The sequence below is a fragment of the Channa argus genome, chromosome 18, assembly GCF_033026475.1.
Source record: "Channa argus isolate prfri chromosome 18, Channa argus male v1.0, whole genome shotgun sequence".
Taxonomy (NCBI): Eukaryota; Metazoa; Chordata; class Actinopteri; order Anabantiformes; family Channidae; genus Channa; species Channa argus.
The window spans coordinates 3453609-3473041 of record NC_090214.1 but is presented as its reverse complement, the minus strand read 5'-3'; the positions used below and the strand labels follow the sequence as shown (position 1 = coordinate 3473041).

At 41.4% G+C, this 19433-nt stretch overlaps 1 protein-coding gene across 5 annotated transcripts in view; it reads right to left on the bottom strand.

Annotated features, from left to right (window-relative positions):
• Positions 1-2489: 2489 nt before the first annotated feature.
• Positions 2490-19433, bottom strand: part of LOC137103763 (synaptic vesicle glycoprotein 2C-like) — a 40372-nt gene continuing 23428 nt past the window's right edge. For all 5 annotated transcript variants that reach the window (XM_067484398.1, XM_067484396.1, XM_067484397.1 and 2 more), the window contains 9 exons: positions 15944-16077; positions 14818-14907; positions 14621-14731; positions 14439-14527; positions 13074-13238; positions 10866-10999; positions 8290-8493; positions 7937-8096; positions 2490-6970 (listed from right to left, as the gene is read on the bottom strand). In XM_067484398.1, the coding sequence (XP_067340499.1) occupies positions 6787-6970; positions 7937-8096; positions 8290-8493; positions 10866-10999; positions 13074-13238; positions 14439-14527; positions 14621-14731; positions 14818-14907; positions 15944-16077 (1271 nt within the window). In that variant the 3' untranslated portion in view covers positions 2490-6786. The remainder of the gene's footprint in view (positions 6971-7936; positions 8097-8289; positions 8494-10865; positions 11000-13073; positions 13239-14438; positions 14528-14620; positions 14732-14817; positions 14908-15943; positions 16078-19433) is intronic.

Below are 19433 nucleotides of genomic sequence, written 5' to 3'. Positions count from 1 at the left end.
ATCCTTGTGAAAGTCATTCAGCTCATACACTGACACTTTACTCTTTGTGTTGCCAGTCTGAGAATTGCATATTATGTACGGAGGAACCAAAAATTTGACTATTTATCTTAAGGAACGTGAAAATTACACAGTTCCCAAAAGTCTGATTTTAAGATTTTAGTCCGACTTGACTTGTTTTGAATGTGCGCCGACTTCACAGACCCACTTCTCATATGACAAGGGGGGGGGGGGGGGGGGGGGGGGGGTCCTCGATAGGACGGATTTTGATAAGAAAAGGCTGCGGTTTAAGGGGGCAGTGACAACACAAACTAAACAATCAACAGGAAACTGCAGTAAAGTTGTTCAGGGGCGAAACATAAAGTAATACTCAGTAAAAACCTCATGAATGAAGTCATACAGTACAGTCATATCTGTAAACTGTCAGCTTGGTTGCCTTTTATAAAACTCCCAACCAGTTTCTCTCAGGTCCCCAGCTCTAGTGGGTGACGCTGAAGAACCTCTTTGTGGCAATTTTGAATTTACAGTTCCACCTGCTGGAGGAAGTGGATGCAGACACACTCTGTATAAAATTCAAAGGGAGCTTTTTATTTGGCACGTGTTACGTTTAGCCCCGTTACACCGCAGTCACTTGAGCCTTTTCTTTTTAAAATCAGTCCTACGGAGGACGGGTCACCGTTCTAACACAGCAGAGGTTTTCCAGTCATTACCATTGTGATTCATGCAGCTGGAAACCAGAGCTGGAAACATCTCGTAATACAGTGGCCATCTGGTTGGCAGCATGCCGGGCAGCGTTTTCAGTAGTTCTCAGGATTCTGCAAATGTGCAGTTGTGCAATGGGTTTATTACTTACTGTAACAAGGTCAAGCTAAGTGTGTTAAAACCAAAACACATTTGTGAAGAGACCTGGTGTTTTCAGTAAACCCCCACAGAAAATGACACTTGAAGGCATTAAAATGTGCAGCTGAGGGAAACGGGACCTTTGCCTGTGACTGCTGTTGAACGGTGAGAAATGATGGGGGACATTTAGTCTTTTATTCCTCAGCTTTGTTCCCTGTCTGACTGGTTCACAGGTGAGAGATGCTACATTTTTATGACATTATTAGTTTTTCTATGTGACAGCAGAATGACTGAGTTGTATTTCCGTAACACACAGCTATTTTGAAAAACATTTTTTTAAAATCTGTGTTTTCACCATACTGATTTGTGAGTATATAACATATATGTCAATATTAATATTATTTACATACAGGAAAAATCGTTAACTGTTGTGTTTGCCTGTTTTCATTGCAGAGGAAAGTGGATTGGAAGAACCGAGCAACAGACTGGTTAACTGGGGTCTATAGGACCAACAGCACAGCAGGGTACCTCCGCGGGCCCCTGAGTACCCGGGTCATACCCATCATTTACATATTGCTGATAATTGTCGGCATCCCAGCCAATGTTGCCGCACTGGCCTCTAAAGTTAGGAAAGTGTCCTCTGCCATCCTCTACTGGAGCCTGGCAGTCTCCGACCTCTTCCTCCTCGTCTCCCTCTGCTTCGAGGCTCACTACCATCTCCATGGAAACCACCGGGCTCTGGGAGAGGCCGCCTGTCGGGTGGTCACGGCCTGTTTCTATGGTTTCTGTTTCTATGCGCAGCTGTGTGTGAATGGAACTGAGAGTTTATATGTGTACTTTAACGTGGCGGTGTGTTTGTGCTAACTCCACGCCATGTCCAGATGTTCAGGTTCAAAAGCTTTAAAGGCCCTGAGAAGATCTGAGGGACACAGTATGTGATCTCGCAAAGAGTTTAATATAAGAAGTATTTCATCCCCTTAATTTGAAATAGCAAAACAATTTTTTCTCTGTACATAATATTTCATGCACATGTGGTATAAATGTTGTTTAATCACAATTTGATCATTTATAGATGCACACTTTTGCACTATTGTAAATTTAGACCCTTCTGGATCCGTTTTCTTACTTCTGATAATTAAAGACCATTTGTATCAGCTGGAGTCGCTTTATTATTATGTTTTCCTTTTATGGCAAAATGATGCAAAACGAAAGCTTAAAAAAACCTAAAAAAAAAGATACAGGTAAAATCTTTCAGGTTGTTTTTACGACGACACTGTCACACAAAGCTTGAAACAGACCCATGCAGTCTCTCCTGACCTTTGGTTGTTTTTTTTCGGTTTTAAAATATGAATCACATGCTGATACAACTGGAAATCCAGTAGGGTTTATCTACAAGTTCCATGACGCCCAAATTACTTAGCGAGGCTTGTTGGCGAGGTAAAGAGAATCGTCCCACAACCCATGGAGTTCATGGACAACCGCTCTGCCCACTGCTCCACAGGCCTCCACACACACACACACACACACACAAACACACACTTTGAAATGAAACAATCGAGATGTGCTTGATGAGCCAGTCCTGATTAATCTTGAGGTGAACATCGCCCCCTGCTGGTGGAAGGTGATGCAGACACACTGAACAAAAGCCCACAGCTGTTCAAATGAAAGTCTTTATTCAGCATGTAGACACTGCAGTCACTTGAGCCTTTTCTTATTAAAATAAATCATATCCAGGACAGGCAACTGTTTTTACACACACCTCCACATTTAGTTTGACACCAGAGGCTTTCAAATCTTAAAGTCACAACATTGCGATTGTGATACATGTAGGAAACCACCCCTGCTGGATAACATCTTATAACACAGATAGCCATCAGCAGCATGCCCGTTCACAGCAACTAGAAGTCAACTCAGTATGTCCACAATAATCAACACACAAGAATGATACATTCACCTTTGACCTGGGAATTACACGTCTGCCTCCTCCTGCAGAGGAACAGCGAAAACACCAAAATGGAGAGGAAGGAAAAAAAAAAAAAGCACGCACACACACGACAGTGGGACTTCAGTAACAAACATGCAGGATTTCTTTTGGAAACAGTCAGTTCGATCAGCACAGGTGGTGTAGTTTAGAGGTAGGGGGGTGGGGGGGGGGCGATGCACACGAGCAGAAGGATAAAGCATCAAACGCACTCATCGAGGAAACACATTCATATCGAGAAACAGCTGCATGTGTCCACAACAAAAAAAACGCATCTGTATTAAATATCCTCATAACGAGACGGATCTGAACATTACGAAATTCAATTTTGTGTTGCCTGTTTACGTGTGTATCTAATTTCATAAATAACCTAATGCATTTTACCTTCATCGGCTCTGTAGCAGCAAGCTTTCATTCAGAAACATCTGTTCCCCTAAACAACATTGTACTGTGTATTTAGATGCACTTGTGGATTTTGGCCGTGCCGTCATAAATCTGCTGGGCTCCATAACTTAAAGGCCAAGTCATACTTTCCACTTGCCTTCAGACGGTTCAGACGCTTCTATTTAGGAAAAAAAAGCAAAAAGTCTTGGTCCTTTGGCGTTGTTGTATTTGTCTGAACAGCTTGAAAAAGTGAGCAAAACTCACACAAAAACTGCGGGAAGGACTTTGAAATAAACGTCATACTCGTCACGGTGAGCACAAATATTTGTCTGCAAAGAGTCCAGAGTCTCACTGACATGCGAGAAGACCAAATCTGGATAAGCCAGTGGACACTTGTACGTGGAAAGCACAAATTGTCCTAAGTGATCTAAAACGTGCCTTGAAGCTGCTTTTAACTTTTAAGGGAGTGAGACAGCTGCATTGTGACCCACTGGGCAGGAGTCAGTGCGTTCGTCTTAGTTTGTAGTTTCACATACATGTGGGTCACAGAGCTAAAAAGTGCTAAAGCAGTGCTGTGCGTGGCAATCTTTTCTAAATCTGTCCACTCTGAAGGTTCTGCCTTCAAAATCCAATGTGACTCAAATATATTCTATACATGAAAGAGTCAGAAGCTGGCGTCGCATTAAATTTCCTGTCAATATTATTATACTGCTCAGATTTTGCATAACTAGCTTTTATAATTGAAATGAATCTCTAAACATGGCTTTAATTTCACTTTGACGTGTTTTTTTAATCAATTAAATTTCCTGAAAACTTTCCTATGTGGAAAGTGAACAAAACTTGTCTTATCGTCTTGCGACTTGACACTTTGTCTTATTTGGCTGGACACACGCGCTCATATACATACACACAAATACAGTACACACAGTGTCAAAACATGAGAGACAAAAACCAACCAACGAACACAAAGGAAAAAAAAAACAGGAAAGAGCAGCAAAGCTTCCACCACGGTTAGGAAGGAGAGACAGAGGCACGGCAATTGAAAAAGGCCTTTAAGTTTCGGAGGGTGCACCAGCAAAGCAGAAGATTAACGGAGCAAGAGGACGAGACAGGGACCTAGACGCTGAGGAAACTAAGGTGGTAAGACATCATAAGAGGAGCGGGAAAAAAAGAACGAGGAGAAGAGCAGGCTTTATAACAGCAGAGGTTTCCTCTAATAGAAGTTCTTCTTGTCAGATAAGATTACGACGGAGAGCAAAGCCCCTTCGCGGTGAGCTCGGCGCCACGGGGCGAACAGACACGGGAGAGGAAGCATTCAGACAAAAGGGTCCCAATCTCCAACGTTACTGTTAAAAAGCAGAAAATGTAAACTTTTAAGTTTAGAAATGTAGCTGCTGAAGTTGCCGATTTGGACTAAACTACGATATTGTTATTGATTTTTTTTTTTTCTTATGGCCTTGTCATTCTTGCAAGTTGCAGCAATAAACTTGAACCACATCAACCTTTAGTGGAATACTGATTAGGAACAGAGACGCTCAGCAACAAAACAATAAATAAATTAAGTTACAAAATAAATAGATAGAAAACTACACAAGCACATGGTACAAACAATATACACAACTGTTATTAAATCAGGAATAGTTTGACATATCGTTGAGCAACGTCCACTTGATACCACTCATATGGCTTTATGGTGCATATAACACTACAGTCAGCTGGTTAGCTTAGCTGAGCTTAGCATAAAGGCTGAAAACAGGGAAACGGCCGGTCATGCTAAATAAGATTTTTGTTTAATCTTGGCACAAACGCATTTTTTTAATGTGTTGTTTAATGTTGTAATGTTAAGTAAATGTACAATTTATTAGCATGGAAATATACTTTGAATACAAAATGGAAAATTACCTAGAATGCATTGTGGCCTATTTCTTCCATTTTGTGGCTTTAATGAAGCTGGTAAAGGTGTGTAGTTTGCTAATTTGCCCTGATGTACAATAAAGCTTAATCTTAACAAATACGATTATGTCATAATAAATGTGATTTGTTATTAATCTCAATCAGCAAATAATTTCAGATATCAATTGAATGTAGTAGAGTAGAGAGGAGTCTCTAAGAACAATAAAGCAGAAATAGAAATAAGTGACCCGACATTGCACTAAAGTAGTGCCCTCTGTGTACTTCTACCACCTCTGAGTACACAAGTAAAAGTGCCAGTAACTGCCTAAAAAAATACAAAGTTGAAGTACTCTGATGGAAAATCAAGTATAGAATAATTTTAAGGCTTCTATTTTGTCTAGTTGTAATGATACAAAGTACTCGTTGTACTTATGCTGAGTGTCTGTAGGTCAGCTATATGGTCGACTGCCCACACGGAGATGTCTCCAAGTTACACCAGATTCCCATGTGCTTAACGTATGTTGGAAAAGTTACCATAAAAAGGAGAAAAGGTGGAGGCAGCAGTAATAGTATTCTGCGCAGCGACAGAAGGATTTCAATTCATGTTTGACATGCTAAGTCCTCAGAATTGCACCGGATGGAGGCTCGAAGCTCTGTTGGTGCACTTCTCCCTCGCCAGAGAATAAAACCCTTAAAGGCCTCCTGGATGTGGAGGTTTCTTTACTGACTACACTCGAGGTGTCTGTGGCCAGTAATTGTCGAATTCTGCCACGTATTTACTATATTTATGCTGCTATACTGCTAAAATATACCTAAAGTACAAAAGTATAAGTACTACTCTAAGAAAACTATGTATACTAACATTAACAGTATCAAATTTGATGCTGTTTGTTTAAACACAGCCCCAAAGGTGAAAACTGGAGTAAAGTAAACACTAATACATTTAAAGTAACGGCCAAGGTTAACTAGCGACTATGTGCGGAGCAAAACACCACAGCTGCTAAAGGTGGAGCTGATTTTAGCCACTTTATTTAGCCTATGGACAAGTGGTTAATTCTTTATATTATGCCATCATTTTGAATAATAATAATTTGTCATGTACCACCTCTCAGTGTACTTCATTGCTTTCCGCTACTGTTCATATTTACCTTACAGACACCTGAGTGGTATCAATTGTCTCTTCCAGCTAATTGAATAAGTTTACGGTTTTTCTCGGAATGTAAAACTATTCCCTAAATTGGATTTGGAAAGGGACGGTTGCCAGCAGTCCAAGTCTTTTGCAGCTTTGACACATGCCCATTGATAGATGATGAGCTGCTGATATACAGAGTTTTAACACCACAAATGATCCTAGTTTGTTTCCAAACGGCAGCCTTTTCGAATTTAAGTCCTGCGAAAACTGCCCAGGGCCTTAGTAAGCAGCCACTGACAGATTGTTGATTTCAAACTCTTTATATCGACAGCTCTGATAAGTAAAACTGCATTTCGTCATCCTAATCTACCAGGTATTATGCTCAGAAATCACAGAATAACAATCGCTTGTGTTTGTGGACATAATCAACAACACATTTGAAATAATAAGGACAGCGATCTTTTAAATCATGTCAAACTAAATTGCTTTACGTAAACGAGTCATTATTCAGTCAACTGAGTAAATACCTGGTAAACAACATATTACTTTGTTTTGAGGTTTACATGAGGACATTGGCGCGAGTGTCTGGCAGCCGGAGCCCGACCAGGCCGCCGCCAACCAACACGGACGATGCCAGCAGGATGGGAATAGCTTTGGTGATGCCAACCAGCGAGCCAAAGATCAGGTTGCCCAGCACGGCTGCCAGCTTACACATGGCATTGCAGAAGCCGAACCCTGTGCCCCTGAAGACAAGACGGAAGGGGGGAGAGGTTCAGATATGTACAGGCATGTTATCACAGTCTCAGTCGCACAGTTGTTACGTTTAGGGGGGTACGGGGGGGTTCCTGGCCCTAAGTTCCATACTGTATGTGTCATTCTATTCAACCATGGTTTCTTACTCCGGACATCATCCATCACACTTCCTATATTCAGCAGATGCTACTCAACAAACTCTTTCTGTATGTAAGATATGAGTGTGTAGTCCTTGATTGACATGTTTACCTGCTGGTGAGCAGGAGGTTTTTGACCAAACAATTCTACGGAATAGTTCTACAAGTGAGGTACTAAAGGGGAGAGCTGATGCTCGATATGCATTCATGTGTTTCTCTATCGATTTGTGATGAGTCTTTTGTAAAATCTAAAACGTGCATTTTCGACAAGGCTTGCTGAAAAAACAAGAAGCCTGTTCGTCTCCTAAGGAGTGAAGGCAGACACTGGTCAGTCGCACTGCTGAGGTGACCACGGCCTTATTTGGCAGGGCAGATCTCATGGTGCAGTAAATGTTATGCTGAATAGTTTTTTTTAATACGCTGACCAGGTCCCTTGACCTAAATTGTTTCTTTCTTGCATGAAAAATATCAGTAAATTTGTATGATAGCGGGAAGAACTTTGACTCATGTTCCCTGCTATGATGCTGGCTCCATGTTTGACCAATCAGCAGACTTAATTTTTTTTTTTAACATCATTTTGAAAATACCGGCTCTGAAGTAGGAGCTAACACGGTTCCTAATAATTGGGATCCAAGAACTTAAAGGCTTTATAGTTCCTGTGGTCCAAACATCCAAAAAAGGGGGAACCTCCACTTTTAGATCTACAAATGATCTGAAAACCTGTTTGCACCTCAATGCGTGCGTCTTCTTTAAGTCGACATTACGAAACTTCATGAAACGCACAAACAGGGTTCTGTATGCAAAGAGTGCAGCACTAACCTCCTGTCTGTTGGATAGAGCTCAGCGGTGACCACATCCAAGGAGTTCCAGGCAGAGATACTGAGGCCATTGTAAAGACAGAGCATGAAGATCATCATCGACTCACTGGTACCAAACCAAAGGAAAAAGCAGCTGATGCCTGACAGCACCATGGAGCCTCCTGCAGGACACAAGGTGACACATCATTTACATTTCCGATAGCAATTCACCTCGTTCACGTCACTGCGGACACAAAGGTCGGGAAACCGAGGGAGCGACAAAATGTCAAATAGTTGGAGAAAGGGCTGCTATTCATAGCCCGATCAAGAAGTCACAGCAGGACCTCAGAGACCAGAGAGGAGGTTACGTCATACCTAACATGCTGAGACGTCCTATTTTGTCCATCAGGAGAGCAGAGACAATGTTTCCAGGCAACACAGCCAGCGTTCCCAGGAAGTTGACGAAATAGACCCAGTAGGCACTGTAGTCATCATCAAACGTCATCTGACAGCCTGTCTTGTTGTGGTGGAAGGAGCTGTTGATCACCTTTGAATTTGTTAGCTTGGCATCATCGATATCTGTAAATGCGAGAGACAAGAGAACAGTTTTCTCATTGTCTCATTTAAATAAGGAGAAGCTTTTATACGCCAGGCACCTTTTACAGTGAAGATACAACTCAATTGTACGACTTGTGACTTTAAATAGTCACAGCGGAAACTAAATCCTTTGTCTGCGTGCGTTTATCTCATGATTTTATTTATGGATAACTTTGGTCATTTTCTAAGTTATTCATATTGTCCACAATCACCACACAGATGCTAAAGCCAGCATCGACCTTCTCCACTCACATTTAGTTATTTGTCAGCCTGCAGCCTGGATTCACTCGTTTTTTGGTGCAATAGACCCCTGTTGTTGTCCAAAACTGATAAACCACATCTGCTGGATGACATATTTATTCATTTCATAAAAGGTGACTTTTCTATTTTTTAGCAAATGTCGAGTTATGGTCATCAATGAAAGAAGGAATCTAAATGTCAGTAGGTAGAGATTAAATGGACACTGTGATCAAATTAGAAAAGGACTTTAAAGTTGTCCTTTGAATGTTGCTCTGGATTCTCAGCCAGGCAAAGCAGTCAACTGCCCCAGTCTCACCAGTCCAGTGCACGTTAAATGCTTTTAAATTCTCCACTAAAGTACCACATCACCTAATACTGCTCCTGCGTCAGTAGCTTTTTGTGCTGCTAGTCTATAGTGTACTCACATGCTGCATTCTGGTAAGTAAAGGGATTTCAGGACTCGCCACACTTTGAGCAAAGTGAGGTTGGACGAGGAGCCATTGTGGTGCTCTACACTCTACACTTAGTTTTTTAAAAAGTCATGCTCTGGACAAAGGTTTTGAGCTTTCCACTGGCAGATAGGAAGGTCAATAGTAATCTCGTGTCTGAGCGCTAACTAAAGAGTTAGAGCCTGGACACGGCTTCACTTAGCTTTAAAATCAGAATGTTGGGGGCAACCTAAACCCACCCCCCCCCATAAAAAAGCTTAGCATAAATATTGAAAATAGGGTGAACAGCTCGCCCAGTTTTGTAACATAACAAAATACACATTTTATCATGAATAATCTGTGCAATAACATTAGGACAATACTGTGCCTTTGAGTTTAATCGATAATACTGAACTGTAACTGTGCAATAATCGTAGAAAGTTATATAAACGGAATATACAAGTATAAGTTGTATATGTCAAGCATTACTGTTAAACCTGTGGAACTACGATGAGAGTTCAGACATACTTGCCAATAAAACTGGCCACATTCTGTACTGTCACCTTTAATTTGTTTTATTTTTTTAGTATAATAAGTAAAATTTGTTAAAACCGTGTGTTGTGGTTTTACAGGCATAAAGAAATAACACAACACACAAACCTCTATGAAACCAACAATGTGTTGATCGGTGAGCTGTAGCGGTGCTGGCAGGCAGAGATTTTCACCTTTAGACTGAACCAGGGTGTTTGTTTCCACTGTTTTCTCTCCTAATTCTCGGCGACAATGCAAATAAGCACATTTTGCAAAATGTCAAACGGTTTCTTTAATCCCAATGATGCTTTCTGCAGTTTGTATTCTGTAAAGAAATGGCGGATTAATGAGGCTCCCTGCGCTCGCTTCTGCTCTCCTCATACAGTTCTCTCTCCAGAGACACTTGGCTGGGGGCAAAGAGACTTCCTTTCCATTGGGGCATCGCCAGGAACCTGACGTTCCCTCCCTGTTTCCGTGTTCAGCGCTTTCCTGAGTGCCGGAGGGACATGGTTAACCACTGTGAGCTCCCACAAGGTCTGATTCAGCTCCAGTTCTCTCGGAACATTTAAAACGCCGACATTATGCTATATTTCCTATTCCTATTTCCTGGAATAGGAATAAGTCCGGGACTGCACTTTGACAACACAACCGGGATTTCTTACAAGGTGCGATTCGGTTGATTTGGATGCTGATGCAGATTCCAACGTCTTTATCGAGACAAATATGATGCAATGAATTAGTCAGCAAGTGAGCAGGGGAAGCTGCTTAGGGGACCAAACAAGTGCCGCACAAACCCAAAAAAAAGCATCACTCCAGCTGTCTTTGGTGGTTAGAAACAGCCGTTCCCGTGCTTTGCAGTCCTGCTTGGCTCTGGGTCTTTGTTAACTACATCCATCTGAGTTCAGAAAGGCAATATATGCAGTAGCAGAAAGGTTAAGGAGTAATTCCGTAGCATACAGCAAATCCATTAATACTAAGCCCCTTTCATTTTTTATTTTTTTTTCTTAGGCACACGCTTGGGCGTTACACCATAAATGAACTGTCAGAAAGACGCAGAAAGACTGAGTGGAGAAACTGAGACTAATATTTAAGGCACATACAGTATAAGAGGAAATACATCAGTGCAGGACAGCAGGGCTCCGAATGTAGACTCACCTGTATTGTAAAAGAAGGAGTCTACAAAGGTGCAGTTTTTGAAAAACGATCCCACTGAGGAGATGTCTTCAAAATAGCAGTTGAGAAAAGACGAGTCGATGAATGTGACGGCTTTGAACTTCATACCGATGAACCTGGGAAGGGGACAGGGGTGGAAATGAATGGAAATAAAGATCAAAAGCAATCAGTCAGTACAGCAAGATTAATAGGGACTGGTGACATATCTGTGGCATATGTGTAAGGTGCCAATTTGGAATTATGTCTCTGCGTGGAGTAATGTATGAGCGGGGTCACTAAAAAAATGGTAATTGTACTGCATGCACTGCCTCATTATCCCAAATGTATTAAAGTATTAACCTTTATGGTTTGTAGCAGTAAAGTTTTGAACTAGACCCGCAATGACTGACACAGGGAGGCGGAACAATTGACAAGTCCAATATGGGCTCCCAGCTCTGATTTCTGGTCTCCACCAACTCCTGACACAAACACCTGTCTGTGTCCACCAGGTCATGTCTAACTAAGACTGCCAGCTGGGACAAAAGCTCAAATGAACCGTTTCATACGCAGCTAAAAACTGTAGTGCTGCATACAGAAAGCCGCCTTATTATGAGGACACATTTTTAGTATTGAAAATGGAGCCCTAGGGTAAAACTATAAAGCAGAAAGTACGCTCATTATAGCCTCTTTAGGGCTGAAGTTAACTTGTTTCCAGTGTGCAGCTACTGGTCCTGCCAACCTGCCCGATGTTTTGTTGTTGCCCTTTTCTTTCCTCTCACACTTTCCACCCTGAGGCTGGTTCTGCTGGTTTTTCCTCTCCACTGTTACCTAGTTCTGCCCAAGGGGTATTTGTCGGCTTTTCTCTATGTATCTATATAGTCTTGACTTTATTCTGTAAAGTGCCTTGAGATGACTTTGTTGTGAAATGGCGTGATATAAATAAAGTTGAAGTGAATTAAGTTTCAATTGAATTGAAATGTTTTATTGGTAGAAAGGATCACGCCTGGTGAAATTACTCAGATTTCAGAATTGCTTACTAATGCATAAGAGTTTGGTCAATTTACTCATATGCTATACTTAAAGCTGGAGTATGTAACTTCTCTCTATTGCGTAGAGAAATGCTGTCGGCGAATCACGTGACACAGATTCAGTGGCAGCAGTGCAGAGGTGCTCATTTTCAATGTGTCTCACCCTTTTAACCAATCAGAGAAGTCCTGGTTGGATGAATTACATTTTCTTATTACATCGTGTGGATGCCTGGGGAAGAAATGACTCAAGGGTGCAATGTGGGAAGAAGCCGAGCCAGCGAAGGAAGTTTAATGCTTTGGGCGATGTTTGCAATCCTTGGTCCCACCGTTCACGTGGACTTTACTTTGACAGCGACCTAAGCATTGGTGCAGACCAAGTACAACGCCTTCATAGAAACAGCATCCAGCAGGATAATGCACCCTGCAGCCCTGCACAAATGGTTCAAGAATGGACGGAGAAACCCAACAAAAAGTTTGAGGTGTCTACCATACTCCATGCCTCGATGGGTCAGGACCTACTCACATTTAGGCAGGTGATCATAATGTTATCGCTCATTGGTGCATTGTAGCTTTAAGTTCTTGGGCATTTTTATGGTATGCAACTTGCTACCTTGAGTTCACCTAAAACTTTAAAAAGAACGACTGTTACATGAGCAGAGTAGTTCTACGTTCTGGTGTGTTAAGAACAGAGCAGCATGTCCTTCCTTTAGCATGTATAATAAGTCTGTCTGTTACTGATCTATGTATCTGATGCACGCTGCTGAACACAGTACCATGATATTGATCTTGATTTAATCTCTTAATAAATGTGCATTCGGGGATGGAGAAGAACAAAAACAGCATATCGATGGGTGAGGATCACAACCAGTGGAGAACGAAGAGATGTGTGTGTGTGTGTGTGGGGGGGGGGGGGGGGGGGGGGGGGGAGAGAGGAAGATACGTCTTTTAATTTCCTGGCCAGGGAGATAAAGGCGGCAGGATTAATATTACCGGTTGCAGTGTCTTGTTTGTCGGAATGACAAATAGTACTGCTATCCCACGACGGGACAACTAGCTTTAACAACAACACTGTGGCTTTGGATCACAATGTGTTACAATACTTTCCTGCTGCTTTTAATCATTTTCTGATGCCTAACATGTGTCATGTGGAAGGTCGAAGCCAAAATATTAAAATCCAATCCACCTGTCATTTAGAAAGACTCCATTTCTGTGGATCTGGTTCTCCAGGGTGAAGTTAAAGGTGAAGTCTTCAATGCGTTCGTTGGTGTGAATCTTAACTCTGGAGGCGTATTCATCCGCCTGAAGGTGCTTGATGACATCCGGGAACCACACAGACAGCCCGTAGTACCTGGACACAACAACGGCTACTTGAAGTAAAGTGTGTAAAGTATCACAAGGTTCACACAGATAAAATGTTTGTTTCTTTAAATAAACCTGATACACATGTTACATATTACAGGGTGAAACAATGTATAATTTACTACTATAAAAATATCTGCAGTATCACTGAGGTTCACATGGCGGAAACACTTAAAGTCATAACATTTTGAAATTGCTGAACAAAAACTAGACACAACAGAGAACCAGAGTCTGAAATGTTGCATCACTTCTAATTTTACAAATGCATGATGCAAATAAACTGTGAACTCACACACACACACAGACACACACACATCACATAAAGAAAAATGGAAATGATTCTTAGATATGCAATTTGCAGGTGGAAAATGTTTTGCAAAAGTTGCTGGTGTTGCAGTTTCCTCATCCAGATTTGCCAGCACCTGATACGCCCGAGTTTCAAAAGGTTTATTGCATCTCTACCAAATATGTTGCATCATCTTAATTAACTCTGGTAACAAAACAGCCAATTGTGTGTGTTTGTGTGTGTGCACATTTGTGCCTGTAATTGTCTGTACATGCGGGTGCATGTCAACATAAAGATGACAAAGAGGAAAACATGGGTGTGACTGGATGTGAGGTGCAGTACCTGTGCTACTGGTTAATACTGTAAGTGTTTTGCAACGAAGACACATTTTTAAAAAGGAAATATTTCTATGGATCTTTCTGTCAGAAAAAGAAGTTGTGATAGTTGCAACTGGGCTAAAAAAAAACTGACAGTGTAAAGAAACAAGAGACAAAAGACAGAAGCAGGATCCAAAACAATTCTCACCGTAAAAGAAAAAGTTTTGACAAAAGGAAAATCAACTTTAGTATAACACTACTTACTGTTGTGTCTTTGCAATTTTAAAAGACTGTCTTAGGGCACGTACATACTGTAATTCAGTAAAGGGGCCATCATAAAAAACAAAACAAAAACTAAATGGCACCTTCTCTCAAATAGGTTCTCTCTTTCCAATCTAACATGTCAACATTCATCGAGAGAAAAAAAGTGACACTCTGTTATTAAGCTGCAAAGTACTGGATAATCAGCTTCAACCCGGAGCAATGAGTCGCAATATTTAACACAATGGAAACATTCGAAAAAAACACAGAGAAGCGTAGAAGCAGAGCTGGAGCGACGCAGAAGACTGTGCAGAAAATCCCTTACCCAAAAGACAGAGTAAACCAGACTGTAGCAAGTTTCAGTGTGTTGTCTTTCACTGGGTAGCTGAAGCATTTCATAAAAGTCAACCAGATCTATTATAAAAAGGGGAAAGAATTTGGCTTAGTTAATATTTTAGCAGCCACAAACACTCAAACAAATAAAGCAAAGTCAAAACCGCGTCCTACTCCTCTGAGCTCGGCCTTGATCTTGAAGAGGACCTTGAGCACAGGGTTGGCTGACTCACTCCGCATCTCCACCAGCTCATCCAGCTGTTTGGGGATTTTTATCCTGTTCACCTGCAGGGGGAGACACTGATCTGTCACCTGCTGATGGCACTGCAGCAGGGAGGAGTTGTGTACATTAGGAGCAGGTGTGTACTCACCGTGAACACTCTTTCGGGCTCTCCACGTGCACGCATGTTGGTGTCATGGATGTGTTTGAGCACCATCCAGGCCTCGTCATGTTTACCCATCTGGGGAACAGTTACATTCATCCTATTATTCATTCATTACATCCTCAATTAGCCAGAATTATCCGGATTTTAGTTTACGTTTCTATATTTCTGAACTATTAGGTCTTTGCAGCACTTGCACAAGTCACGAGTGCTAAAAAGATCCTATATTTCATCAGTGGAAAGCTTTTCACAGTCTGACACTGTGGGACCCACCTCACGTAAAAGTTAAATACTGACACACTGGATCTACTCCCCCACACCACCCCCACAAAACCCTGACTACTTGTGCACACTGCAGTTGTTTAGGGGCTTGTTAACGGATTATAATTTTGCAACTTAGGCCTATTTGTCTGTATTTGGGCAAAATTTTACCATTTTAAATTTGCCAAATGATTTAGCATCAGTTCCTGTTTGCAGTGTGCGCATGGATGCACTGACAAGTAATAGAGAATTAATTGGACACTGAAGTAAACTTAAAAATCAGATATTTCTTGGGCAAGTTCTGTTATGTTTAGTTAGATTTGCGTGGATGACGACTATTGTAAGAAGACTGATCGACTTCTATTAATAGTGTACAACAGAAACAATGACTGTCTGAAAGTCCAAGTCATACTGACTCTAAAAATATGTGTTATGTTTGCATATCCAGATTTGACGTAGTTATGGTGAAAAGAGGGTATTTTGATGCACAGTGTAACAGTTGGGACACGTAGGATTTTGAAGTAACTTACAAGGTTCCAACAGTTTACAGTACTGTTCAGTACATTTAAAGTAACTAACTTCCCATTAATTATAAAAACATTACATACACTTTTCTTTTCACCTTGTCTTACATCCAACTCTTGCCCACCACTGTTGTTTGAAAACAGTTCAGGAACCTCTGCAATAGTTGCAAAGACTAGAGTAGAGTATATAGAAAGATTTTACTGCATTTATCTATTTAGTTTTAAGTAAAGAGAAAAGGTTATTCCGTAAAGTTTTAGGTCCCTGATATCCAAAAGAATCAGTGTCATTGTCATTAAGAGAAATAATGGTGCGGCTGTTTCCTTCTTACCTCCAGGTAGAAGCGAGGGCTCTCAGGCATGAAAGTGAGAGCTACCACTGCAGAGACACATGGCAGCGCGCACACCACCACGAACACTCTCCAGCTGTGGAACTGGTACGCGGAACCCATGCTGAAACTCCATCCTGCACAGGAGGACACGCATGTAGTCAGAAATAACGAGGTACGACGTCGGGCCAGAGTTCAGTCGTAATAATAAGGAAAGACACACAACTTGAATGAAATAGTCACAAAAACACGTTCATAGCTTCTGTACTTTCAATTCGTTTTCGTTATTTTCATTCTTTGCCGCAGGCTTGGACACATTTACGGTTTCAGCCTCCTAAGCTAAAACGCTGGGCTCCTCAGCCACAACCCTAATGGAATTATTCAACCCCGAGGTCGACTTAAGTTCCCCCGCTTCACCACAGAGTATCTGACATGTATATACATACATTTAATTATTTTACCACACCAGCTGTTTTCTGTTTTTCATGCCGATCTACATTAAAACAGGCTTCATGCCTTGGATAAGACACTGTGTGGGATAAATACACTGGATTTAGTTGCTGTGTTTGTTTCTGTCTTTGCATTCAGGTCATCAGACTGCTGCTAGGTGTTTGCTAGTTCTGCTACAGATGGTTGCATGGTATTCACGTGGCTTCTACGCTGTTCTGTAAAAAAAAAAACATGCAGTAGTTAAAACTTTCAGAACCATGGACAGAGACACAGAGAGCCAAGTCCTAAAAACTCGAAACCTCTCAACTTCCTATTGTTATTTCAGGGCTTATTTACCAACCACGTTTACATGCTCTTTTAATACACCTCATTCTTATGCAGGCTTTACGATGAATTCAGGTGGCACACTGAAGTGTCTCTCACACTTCGTGGTGGACTAAAGGTTAGAATCCCTGAACCAGCAGAATATAATCTGGGTGGGACAAGTAAGAATTCTGCACTGGTTTCCTTCCTTGATCAAGGCCCTAAATGCTAAGGTCATTCAGGACATTCTTGAAAAACAGAGGAGCCAAATATTTTAGAAAAATCAAGAAAAAGTAAGTTTTGCCTTAAATAACATTTGTGATTTCTGCCTCTAAACATCACGTAAGATGTGCTATTATATCAAAAATCTGTGACTGGAAGGTGGAAGAACCGGGGGAAGTTTTAATAACTTAAAATCCTGGAGAAATAGAAGAAGTTTATTTTACACTAACATAAGCTTAAGTATCACACAACATCCAGTTTTTCACCAGCATTTACACATCAATGGTGGTTTTAGGCAACTTGTCTGTAATTCTATTCTCATTTATTATACAGAGTGATTAAATGTCTCATTTGTTAGAGGCTAGTGTTATATTTAAAAGATGTCATTTAGATTCTAGAGACCAAATTTAAATATTAGATTGCTGGCAAAAGCCAAAGCATGTGGAACATCAACAAGTCAAAAGTGTTTAGGGGCAACTCAGTCTGAATTTCATTCATACAGTATCAGTCAATCTGCGTGCATCAGGAAAGTGTGTGTGTGTGTGTGTGTGTGTGTGTGTGTGTGTGTGTGTGTGTGTGTGTGTGTGTGTGTGTGTGTGTGTGTGTGTGTGTGTGTGTGTGTGTGTGTCCTCTGGGGCTGCTCCAGCCTGTACCAGTACAAACCTCGTTAGGGGAATTATAGCTATAATGGACTGGAGGGGATGGCTGGCTGATTCAGATACTCTGCAAGATTTATGTCCCTCCTCTACAGTAACTGAGACACAAATACACCGCACGCACACACACTTGCACCCAGAAATGCACGCACACAAACACATATACACACTGTCCTTGGCCATTGTTCAGTGTTGTGACACTAATTTTAAAGCACAGGTTCATCCGGACAAACCCGGCGTACATCTTACACAGTGACATAAACATGTCGCAAACACAACTGCTCAGAGTAGACGGAGTGATTTTCTTTTTGTTTAAACTCCTTTAAAAAAGACAAAAGTACACTCAGCTGCAGACACACACACACACACACACACACACACACAGACTCACTTTACGTATATTACTAGGGCCAAACCCCTTCTGTAATTTTATTTTAAACCTTTTTTAATAGAACATTTTGCTTTGACACATTTAGTAAATATAATCCTTCACTTTTCACTTGAAAGAGTAGAGATGACTGTCTGTCAGACTAATGAACTGGTGTTGATGGTGTGTAATTTGATACGTGTATAACACCGTTACATTGCAGACCCAGATTCGAAAGCCTGCCTCGAGTCGACACCAGTCCACCAGTCAATGTAAAGAGCACTGCGGCGGAACCTTTTCACCACACACCACTGCGTCCGGGAGAAAAAAAAAACGTGTTAAAACACTGGCGTCTAATCAATTGACCTCAATTATGAGCCTCTGCCAGCACACACACACTCACACAGAGAGAGTTTGTAACAATGGACACAGAGCGCTAGGGTGGAAACCTTCAGTGTGTTTCGTACGTGAACTATAGAGCCGTGGAACATAATTACCTGTTGTCTGTTTCTGAGCATCTGAACACACGAGTTCATTTTTCGCCTAAAACATTTAAGTCCTATTTTGAGACATAATTTTTTAAAAAAAGGGAATAATGGAAAGAAATTCAACTACATATCTGTGCTTCAAACCACTTGGTTGAGATACTTAATCTCATTATAGAGTCAACACAGTCTGGGAACTGTGTCTGGCAGCAGCAGCGGCGTCCTGATGACCAAGATGGAGCATCTTGGTCATCAGGACGCTGCAAACTCAGCAAACTGATTAACATGGCTCTGAAATTACGAGCAAAGCAGCATTTCCTCTTCACACACGCCTTCTTCTGTCACTTCCTCTTGGTTTTCTGTCTCCGCCTCCCTTTAGCCCTCTGCTGTATCCTTTCACCTTTCGATTATCGCTGACACGGGCCACATAAATCAAGCGCACAGTCTCCACCTCTCCTTCCCCCTTGTCCTCCTAATCTCTATCTCTACACTGTCTCTCTCTACACACCCCTCAGCACCAGATTGATTTCACCGCACTCATTTTATTATTATCCTCTGATACACACCTCGTCCTGCCTTTCTTTTATCCTCCAGCTCTCTCTCTCTCTTTATTCTGAGATTTGATATATAAGCTAAGCTTTTACTTTTGTCATGGCTCAAACACAACCACAAAATTCCATTAAATTACCACAAATACTAATAAACACTTTCGGCTATGCGGCATTCTGTGTTTTGAACTTCGTTGTTGCGTTCATGGTAAAAAAAAAAAGGCCTTCACGTGCACTTCGCCGTGCAGGCTGACATATGGCGTGTTACTTACTCTGCTGCTGTTGCCAAAGCCTCCACCTTTGTGTGCCCCACCCCCCTTCACTTCCAAATGAACCAAAATGACTGGGGAATTGTTTGCAATGTTCCCCACATGTTATGTATCACATTGTGATATATATGTGCTGCACTACAGCAGGGAGCATCTTAAAGAGTAGAACCATTTCGCCACCTCAGACTTTTCT